The sequence below is a fragment of the Myodes glareolus genome, chromosome 2 (genome assembly GCF_982192425.1).
Source record: "Myodes glareolus chromosome 2, mMyoGla1.1, whole genome shotgun sequence".
NCBI classification, from domain to species: domain Eukaryota; kingdom Metazoa; phylum Chordata; class Mammalia; order Rodentia; family Cricetidae; genus Myodes; species Myodes glareolus.
This window is the reverse complement of record NC_142027.1, coordinates 88783086-88793886: the sequence shown is the minus strand read 5'-3', so window position 1 is coordinate 88793886 and position 10801 is coordinate 88783086. Positions and strand designations below refer to the sequence as shown.

General features: G+C 46.3%; 1 protein-coding gene across 2 annotated transcripts in view; it reads right to left on the bottom strand.

Annotated features, from left to right (window-relative positions):
* Positions 1–2016: 2016 nt before the first annotated feature.
* Positions 2017–10801, bottom strand: part of B3glct (beta 3-glucosyltransferase) — an 84728-nt gene continuing 75943 nt past the window's right edge. For both annotated transcript variants that reach the window (XM_085685236.2, XM_048419062.3), the window contains exons 14-15: positions 7530–7674; positions 2017–2445 (exon numbers count right to left, since the gene is read on the bottom strand). In XM_085685236.2, coding sequence (XP_085541362.2) covers positions 2278–2445; positions 7530–7674 — 313 coding nt within the window. In that variant the 3' untranslated portion in view covers positions 2017–2277. The remainder of the gene's footprint in view (positions 2446–7529; positions 7675–10801) is intronic.

Below are 10801 nucleotides of genomic sequence, written 5' to 3'. Positions count from 1 at the left end.
TTGCTTTTTTTTTTGTTAGACATCAATTCTCACTTGGTGCTCAAATAGGGCTTGTCATTTGCTATATATCCAAGCATACTAACTTTATAACTGTTTTTAACTTTGTTGCCTTTTCCTAAAGCGGTTAGCTGGCACTGACTGTCTTACTGATCTGCACGTGCTCCCAATTTCTCAATGCCTGTCCTGCACACTCCTCCCCATTCCCTCTCTGGTCTCAACTAAGAGATAAAATGCAAAATCAGAAGAAGTAAAGTGAAGAGGTTTTATTCATGGTTAGACTTCCAAAGAGGAAAGAAATTTGACCACCTATCTAGAAATACCAGGGAAGGATCTCCAGAGCCAGATGAAGGCACAGGTCACAACAGAGAAGAAAGGCTGACTCAGGTCTTCATGTTCAGACTTGCGGCTTCCGTCCTGTTAAAGGGAACTCTCTTCTCTGGCTGGGGACATTGCATGAGCAGAGGCAGACAGGGGTGGGGAGGACTGAGGACTTCCCTGCACTGAACTGCAGTAGCAGTCAGGTGCCCCAGGGCTAATATTGCAATGTCAAGTACTGTGACAGCAATGGTCACACTCACAGCCGTGATAGCAACGATGCTGGAGCCCTCAACACAACACTCAGAAACACTGATGGTCCTTTATGTTCACACAACTGTCCTCAGTCCACCTGCTGGCTGGACCACAAAGTCGGTTCTCACAGACTGAGCCCAGTGCCTTCCACCTAAGACCAGAAGTAGCAGGTACAGGGCTGCCATACACTAGTCCTGATTCTTAATGATGCTGGGAAGAAGGACAAACACTGTTGAATGAACTTGGACATGAGTCAAAGGTAAGCTACATGGAAAATACACAATATTAAAAAAAAATAAACACACAGGAAGTTTTGGTGGTAAGGCTTTAAACCTGTGGGGTTTCGAAGCCTTCTAAGCAAGGTTAATGAACTGAGGACTGAAAACAGAAAGGAAAGCATTAAAATACACAAAACTTACGTGTTTCAGATCAAATCAATGTGCAAATACCTTCTTATAGCACAGTCATCTCGCTTTAAACGTTAACACGCAGTATTTCTTATACATCCATACTGAATTGTTAAACTACTACATTTTAAAAGGTACGGTTTGGAAATGAGGGCTGCTTCAAAACACTCTATTCCAGTTCATTCTTTAAGAACCCAGGGAAATTGCCAAACCCCATGTTGTCCCTTCCATGAGGTCCGAGCTGCAGCGGCCAGGGTGAACGCTGACTATCCTGAGCCAGAAGCAAGTTAATATGCAAGACTCGGAGAAAAACATGCATTACTACAGCTCTGGGTGCAGCTCACATCCTCGGACTCCCACGGGATCTTCGGACTCCCATGGGATCCTGGGACTCTTGCGGGATCTTCGGACTCCCAGGGTTTGCTGACACAGAAGAGACTGTGGGCCCGGCATCTGAACTCTGGCGATGCTCTACACTCACTACAGCAGAGGACTTCCGGGAGACCGTCAGTAGCTATTCTCGAGTCTCTATTTCTGGGGTGTAACCAGCAGAGGAGGTAACATACAGTAACCATGATTGTACGAGCGAGGGGATTTCACAATGACTTTTACATTTTATGAATCAGCCTCAGTACGTCATTCCTACTGAGTTCCCGGGAACTAATCTCCATCAATAGGACCCTTTAAAGCAGTGGTTCTCAATCTTCCTAATGCTGCGACCCTTTAATATCGTTCCTCTACTGTGGTGATCCCCCCTCAACCATAAAATTATTTTCGTTGCTACATTATAACTGGAATTTTGCTAGTATTTTGAATTGTAATGTAAATATCTGTGTTTTTTCTGATGGTCTTAGGTGACCCCTGTGAAGGGGTCATTTTACCCCCAAAGGGGTCACAACCCACAGGTTGAGAACTGCTGGCTTAAAGGTTCATCCCACTAGCACTATCCATATCAAAAGACTCAATGTTTACATAGCATGACAGTCGGTCACATTCTCGTATTAGAATCCCCGTGACAACGAAGAGAACAGAAAACGACTTCGGGTACCATTTATTTCCCGTGACAGTCACAAAGCTGTGGAGTCACAGCCCAGAAAAAAAGAGGCACAGTAATAACTGTGTTACAATAGTGACATCACTCAAAACAAGGAATTGCCCAGGTTCCCCCAAGTCCACCCATCAAAAAATACCCTATTTCCACGAAGGCTGAGAAGTGTCTGTTTCATGTGGCATACCCAAGCAGCTGGACCACAGCTCAGCGCATGGGGTGACTCTCTGTCGGCTCCTCCCAGGTTCTGTTCTATAACTCTTCTCTTGGATCCTTCTGTGTCTCCTGTGTGGCGCTGTCTTCCTCGCTGGGTGCCAGCCACGTGCGATACACCTTGACCGGGTCAATGTGCCAGTGTTTGTGGAACGATATAGGAATCTGATGGGAGAGGTAGTCCTTGGGGTAATCGACTGGCCGAGCCTGCACAAAGAGCACAGTGTTATGGCTTCCCAGGGATTAAGACTGACGGGCTCATTCCTCCTGCCTGATGGAAACAAGGACAGAGATCCACACTCATTCATGGCACAGCTCCCTCAAATCCCTCCCCCTCGGGGCTCAAAGAATTCTGCAGAACAGGAGGCGGAGAGAGCCAGTGGGAATGGAAGACACCAGAGAAACAAAAAGGCCGTCTACACACAGCAGGACTAAGGCACACAGGAACTCCCAGAGGCTGTGGCCTCACACACAGGAACCTGCTTAGTCTAAGTCAGATGGGGTCCCGCTGCTGAGGGAGGGAGTGGACACAGGCCCCCATCCCTAACCCAGAAGGTATCTCCAACTGGCAACTGCTAGCAAAGGAAAGCTTATTTTTTTCCAATGGAGTCTCACTGGGTACACAAACCACCCTGAAGGGTGAGCCCCATGCTTAGCAGTAGATGGTCAAGACAAAATGAGCCATTGCTATTTTTAGAGGGGTTTTGCTGTTGGGTTTTTTGCTTTATTTTTGTCTCGATGCTTTGTCTGGGTTTTTTTTTTCCTTTACAAGTTTTTTGCTTATGGTTTCAATTTTGTGTTTTTAGGAGACTTCTGTGTGTGCAAACGTGTGTATCTGCATCTGTGCATCTGTTTCTTGTGCTTTCCCTTTGGGTGTTTTTTTTCCTATTTATTCGTTTTGTCCTGTTCTGGTTTGTCTGTTTTCACTTTATCTTTTCATTCGTTTGCTTGTTTCTAGAACCCTGTTGGTTTTCTAAAGAGAGAAAGAAAGGGTGTGGATTAGTGTGGGTGCGGAAGCGGAGAGGACCTGGGAGGAATTGGGAGCTGACTGTACTCAGAATGCATTGTATGAAAAAAATCTATTGTCAGTTTAAAAGGATGACCAGTGGAGGTGCCTGAGGACCTGGATCCGTCTCTCAAGCCCACGCGTTGGAAGGACTGATTCGTGCATCTGGGCATCACATGCACACTGTGAAGGCTCCTGCAGCCACATACACAGTAGGCACACAGAAATCTTTACATTATTATTTCAGAATAACATTTGTTCTGCCTTTTGAGACAGGATGTCTCTACACAGCCCCGACGGGCCTGGAACTTTCTACGGTAGGGCAGGCTGGCCTCGAACTCAAAGATCTGCCTGCCTCCGCCTCCTGAATGCTGGAATTTAAAATGGCTGCCACCACAACTGGCCCAAGAGAAATGCTGTTCCATATCGCGGCTACTTCGCTGTAACATGTGATAGTGACTATGGGACCCTTGAAGTAAGAAGGGACACATTTTCCACTATTTTCTCCTGAATTCCCTATCCATGGCCTTTAATTTCTTTAATTACTTTAATTTCTCAACTGCTCTACCTTCTATGGCTGGCCTGCGTTCCACACCTCCCTTCTGGGAGGCTGTTCCAGCACGGTAATAAACACACAAGGTTTCCTTGATGATTCATTTAAGTCAGCGGTATGTGGTATTTGATTTTTTTTTAAATAAAAAAAAAAGGGAAAAAAGATATTTACTGGGTTTCTTCAGAGAAACTGCCAGGCATGGGTTATACAAGACTGAGGCAAGGTGCTCTCAGGTCCTGGTGCCTCCTGCTCCAGCATATCCTGGTGACAGCTTTTCAAAGAAAACACGAGTTCACTGCAGGGAAAGACAGTGTAATTCTGGTCTAGCTGTACTAAGACAAACGAAAACAAGGACTAAACCTAAGAAAAATCAAAAGGGTTTACTACTATGGCCATTCAAATTCTCTGCTACTCAGAAAATGAAACACAGGCAGAACTAGACACGCCCTCAAACGACAGGGTTAGGGACAAAAGCTACAGCAGTCAAAAGCAAATGGAAACCAGACATCAACCAAAGCATTCAGTTTCTGCCAATGTTCTTAATTTGCCTATAAATTTATACAGCGATTTGTTTTATGTAGTAAATTATTTAGCTTACGATATAAAAATTGTCTCAATTTTGTATATGTAATATACATGTAAATATATGTGTAACACACCCTTTTAGATTCCTTTATGAGTGTTTGTCTGCATGTATGTATGTGCGTCATATGCATGCCTGGTGCCCACAGGGGTGAGAAGACAGCACTGGAGCCCTGCAGTGGGAGTTACAAAGGACTGTGAGTCGGCTGGGAACCGAACCCGGGTCCTCTACGAAAACAGTGAGGTGCTTCTCTGAGGAGAGCTGAGGGACAGCAGTGGAGATGTGGCCTATTTTTGTTTACTCTCTATCAAAACTGACTATTTTGGCTGATAGATTTTATGTTCTCATCTCTTCTTCCCCAAGCCACGTCATCTCTTCTGGAAGCAGAGCTTTTATTTATTCCTGATAAATGCGAGGTACATCAGATAAAAATGATGTTCTCTGTAACCAAGCTGAAAGGGTAGGGAACAGGTAGGATGGGAGTGACTTTGGGCAGGAAGGACTTGTACTCCATTATTCATATTCAAAATGACATATAGCAGGGTTTGTGCTTTTTTTTTGGGAAATCAATGCTTCTCGATCTATTGTTTTTACTGTCCAGAGTCCTGAAATCATTATCTATTTTTACAAATCCTTGTCCAGTTTAATATCTGTATTTTGTGCAGAGTTCAGTGGCCATTGCAGATCCATAGCCACTAGTGAGGTAGGATTTTGGAAGGGGTGATCTAGACATTCCTTAGCGTTCCCTTCCAACACTGACAGAAATAGATGCTGCCCCGAGAATGCCCCAGCCCCCCCCCAATCTCTCGCATAGTGGGGATCTGAGGGTGGCACACCTCTCACATCCTCTCAGCGTGGGTACAGTGTCGAGAGCAGGGTGCCAGCACCGCACATGAAAAGCCCTGCTCGAATCCAGTCACGCTCTAGAAGATGAAGACTGCAGATACAGCAGGGTCAGCTGGGAGAACAGGTGACAGACGCACTCTGTGACTTCACACGGGGCTCAGGTTTGCCACAGGGATTAAGGGAAACACCAGGAGGAACAACACAGAACTCTAAAGAAATCATTTCTGAATTATCTTCCAAAGACTTTCCCTTCAGGGTTATGTTATCTTTCCCTTTCTCTTTCATCATTTTATTGACTAATGTATTTTATCCTAGGAAGAAGGGGTTGAGATAGAAAAATCTAATTAATCTTGATAAATTGCTTTCCTTATACACAAACAGTTTTAATTATTTTTCCATGAGTGAAACACTGTGACATAAAACATCATAACATATCCTCTGAGAGGGAGGGACAGAGAATAATTCACTCTCTGAGTTATCGTAAAGATAGCGTAAGACACAGGCTTACACTGGAAAGACCTCTGGAGGCTGGGGTGCATGTGTGCCTTGGGGGGGGGGCGGCAGCAGCGAGGGTTCCCGTGCTTCATGTGCCTTTCCCCAGGGTCAGGAGTGAGGGTGGAGACAGGGTTCCCTTGAGCTTCCTTTCACAAAGGTTTGCTGTTAGCTTCCCTGTGCGTTCCCTGACACAGGTATGGGTTTCGTCTCTGTTGTTAATGTTTCCACTTCCTTTGCGTTGTTCAAAGTTATTTTTCTATAGTGAAATTCTACCATGCTCAATTTTCTATATTGCTGTGGTAGCATTTGCTACTTACTGAGTTAGAAAAAAGAAAGAGAGACTCAGAGGTAGGGGCCGGAGAGATGGCTCAGTGGTTAAGAGCACTGGCTGCTCTTGCAGAGGGCCTGGGCTCAGTTCCCAGCACCTACATGGTGGCTCACAACCACCTGTAACTCCAGTTCCTGGAGATCCAGTCCCCTCTTCTGGTATCTGAGAGAACTGCATACAGGTAGAGCACAGACACACATGCAGGTAAAACACCCATGTACATTAAGATAGTAAATTTTAAATAATTTAAAAAGCATAGAGGCTCTATTTTGAATATATAGCGGGCCCTTTAATATACATGCATTCATATTCAAATTTCAGAAAGCTTCATATTTCTTAAAAAGGATATGTGTATATTAAATGGATATGAATTACAAATGATATATATGGTATTATTTTTAAAACATTAGTTCTTAAAATATTACTAAGATTAATAGAAATAATTCCCTTTTCCAACTCTGAAATTCATATCAAGAATACATGAAACCCATCACCTCTATAAACATCATCTTATCCTTTTAGTGACTAATGTAATTGTTTTATTGATTATCTGTAATCTGGAAAATACATTTAGACACCACCTTGAAATTTAATGGACTCCAGTCACCTGTTTAAAAGTAATCCCAGAAAAATTCAATAAGCTAAAGTAAAAACTGAGGATCCACAGACATATCTACCCAACGGCCTCAAGCCCATAAAGACACAGGCCCTTTTTCCTATCAAGGTCAGCAGTTTCGGCTGACATCTATGGGTTTTCATTTCTTGTCTCCCAAAATAATATGTCTGTCAATCTTCCCCAAAGAGAAGAGAGGGAAAGGGAGAGAAGGGGGGGGGAGGAGAGGAAGGGAGGAAAGAGAGAAGGAAGGGAGAGGAGAGGAGATAGGAGGGAAGGGAAAAGGGAGAGAAGAAGGGGAAAAAGACAAGAGGGGGAGGGAAAAGAGAAGGGGAGGGAAGAGGAGAGAGGAAGGAAAGGGAGAGAAGACAGGAGAGGAGAGAAAAGACGGGAGGGGAGGGGCGGGAATGTGTGCTTCCTAGTCCTACTTGCAAGGCCTCTGGCCCAGTATGGTTTTCTGGGTGTTGTCGCCTCCTCTTTATGATGCACATGAAAAGTACAAGATCTGGTAAGGCCATCCCTGGAGGAAAGGCCAGAGAGATGGCTCAGTGGTTAAGAGCACCAGCTGCTCTTTCAGAGGACCCAAGTCCTCTGAAGCAGCACCTACATGGTAGCTCCCGACCACCCCTAGCTCCAGATTCATGGACTAGGATGCCCTTTGATGAACTCTGTGGGCACAGACATGTACACAATACACATATATACGCACAGGCAAAACACACATGCATGTGTAAAATATGAAGAGAACATCCCGTATGGAACCTACCCTATTCCTTAAGAATATTTCCGAAACCGGAGAGGAGACAGAAACAGACTCAAAGTGGGAAGGACTCTTCCCCTGAGACAGGAGGAGAATCTTTTCCTCACCTGATGGAAGAGGGGGCTGTGTGTCACGGGAACTCCCAGCCCGCTGAAGCACATGCCCAGGACCATGTCGTCGGGAGCGTCGTTGCTGTAGCATCGGCAGTTGCTGGCAAGAAGTCTCTGGATGGCTTCCCTGCTGAAGACCATGCTGGTGGGAACAGACAGGAAAGGGAGTTAGGAGTGGAGCCGTGGAGCGGTTCACCTGAACCGAGGGCTTCTGCTGAGGGGCTGCAGGCCTGAGAACTGTGCACGTTATTCCATTGACTACACCGGAAATGATGGTATTACACTTCACATGAAAATGAAATCACCTTAGGAGATGTTTACCTACCGAACAGACCATTGCACGCCTATCTCCTATAACCAAACACCATGTGACATCATTTTTCTAACATGACATTTGTTTTGTCACCTTGACAGATACTAGAATCATCTAGAAAAAGAACCTCACCTGAGGAAATGTCTCTATCAGACTGGCCTGCAGGGGAGTCTGTGGGCATTTCCTTGATGAATAATTGCTGTGAGAGGGTTCAGCCCTGTGAGCAATGGCAGCCCTGAGCATGCGGTCCCAGAAAGCCATGGGGAACAAGCCAGCTCTCCTCCATAATCTCGGCTCCAGCTCTTGCCTTGACTTCCCTTTGTGATGGACTACAAGCTATAAGATGAAATCAACCCTTTGCTTCCCAAGTCACTTTTGGTCATAGTGTTTGTCTCAGCAACAGAAAAGTAACGCAAGGGTGAACAGAGCGTGGCCTGTCTTGAACAGTGACACCATCCGACCTGGGATGTGAGGCCTTACTTCCTGGGGGAAGCTCCAGCCCTGTTCTGGCCTTTCTATGCTTTCCTCAGCAGCGTAAGCAGCCAACTCCTTTCATACAACCCTCCTGGACTTCCCTTGACAGCTGGGCCCCTGGTTCATCTGACAGAAGGGGACCTAAGACTGAGGGGAGACAGTTAGCTGCTGCCCCCTCCACCTGTTGGTCTGTGCAGCAGGGGCAGCCACATTCTTAGTGTCTAGGGAGCCATTCCCTAGGTGGTCCTTAAATGGAGTATCTGAGCTTAGAGATCCCCAGCAGCTGTGGGCAGAGTGAAGGCACCCATCCCTGGCCGTAGCAGTTCTCTATGGCTGATGACTGTGACCAATGCTTCTTAAAAGAGAAACAGGTCTCTGGCTTCCTTTCTGGTCCCAGAGCAATAAAAATCCTTCTCAGATCACACAGCCTCAGAGGGGACACAGCTGAACTAGAATCCACACACATCTCCCCACAACCCAGTGCATGCACACAGTAGGCAATCAAACAAGCTCAATGCATAAAACAACCCAGAAAGCTTCCTTTGCAAAGATCTTCCACGGGTCCACCCGACAGGACAGAGCTCTGGAGGAGCAGTCTGAAAATGCTGATTAAAAAATGGTAATTCTCCACCACACGGGGTCTGCTGGATGCAGTGACACACCAGAGCGAAACTTGGGGAACAGTGGTGCAAATGCCCAGGACGACAGTGCAAACACCAGGGATGACGGTGCAAACATCATGGACAACAGTGCAAATGCTGGGGACAGCAGTGCAAACACGAGGATGATGGTGCAAACACTGGGGACGACAGTGCAAACATTGGGGACAGCAGTGCAAACACCAGGGACAATGGTGCGAACACCGGGGAAGACAGTGCAAACACCAGGGACAGCAGTGCAAACATCAGGGGACAACAGTGCAAACACCAGGGACAACAGTGCAAACATCAGGGGACAATAGTGTAAACATCATGGAGAACAGTGCAAACGCCAGGGATGGCGGTGCAAACACCAGGGACAGCGGTGCAAACACCAGGGACAGCGGTGCAAACACCAGGGACAGCAGTGCAAACACCAGGGACGACAGTGCAAACGGGGACGACAGTGCAAACACCAGGAATGACAGTGCAAACGCCAGGGATGGACAGTGCTCCTGGTCTTGCTGAAATGCCAGCTGACTCAACAACAGTGAAAACAGAAGTCCTTTACAGCTGATCTATAAGGAAACACAAATGTACGAAACAAAGGCGGGGAGGTAAAGTTCCTGTCAACTGTACACACACACACACACACACACACACACACACACACACGAAACGGTAAGTTTGCCAACTGGAAAGATCTTTCTTAGAGATTCGACCAGTGAGACCCAGGGCCACGTGCTTTCTGGTCCCCTCAGACGCCAGCACAGTTGGCTAGCTACACTGCCCCACCTCCCAGCCCTGGGGAAGGGGGTTGTGTGAGGGAAAAGCATCCCCCAAATACTTCCTTGTTTTCTTTTGTCAGCTCCAGTAGAATGAGGATAAATAAGGCCTTTCATTGCAGTCGGCTTCTCGAAGACCAACTCCATGGGAAGGTAAAAATCTAAGTTCCCCATTAGCAACCATTTTATACTTTAGCCAACTCACAGGGGAAGTGGCCAATCCCAGCTTGGTAGGGAAGAAGACTTGAGGGTTCTACCTGCCAACTTTTAAATATTAAACACTGCGGGGGCTGGGGAGATGCCTCAGTAGTTATTTTTATTGTTATTCTATGTGTATGTTTGAGTATTTGCCTGCATGTATCTATGTGTACCCGGTGAGGCCAGAAGAGGCCATCATATGCCCAGAACTGAAGTAATAGATCAACCATCACGTGGGTGCTGGGAGCTGACCCGGGTCCTCTGCAGAGCAGCTGGTGCTCTTTCCCGCAGGGCCATCTCTCCAGCCCCTGATCTCATTTACTCTTCAGCCAAGTTGTTAGGAAATCCTAAGCGGCCCTGGACAGAGTACACAATACTGTTTGTATCTTTTATCAAAGATTGACTGAAGGGATTGTCTCACGAAGATTACTTCTGCATCTCAATGAAGGAACTTCAAAAAAAAAAAAAAAACCACGAACTTTACGTGAGTCACGTCAACGATGGGGAAATTAAATGCCAGCACTTATGCATTTCTTTATTTACTTGTTCTCTGTACCTTGAAAAGCAATGAGTCCCTTAGCTACGAAGTGGGGCCATAATGAGAAGGAGGACACAGGTGCTGTCTAGGAATAATTCATAACCTAAGTGGGAAATGGGAGCGTAACTAGGCAATTAGATGGTAATGGATTGCAGAATGTACCGTGCAAATGCACTAGAAAGGCGCCCAACTGTGACTACGGGGGCTAGGTAGGCTGTACCGCTGGCGAACGGCAGTGGCAAATGACAGCAACCAAAGTCTGTAAGGAGAACTGGTGATGTAGGAAGCTGGGGTGGGGAGCAGTGAGGAAAAGTGTTTCCTTT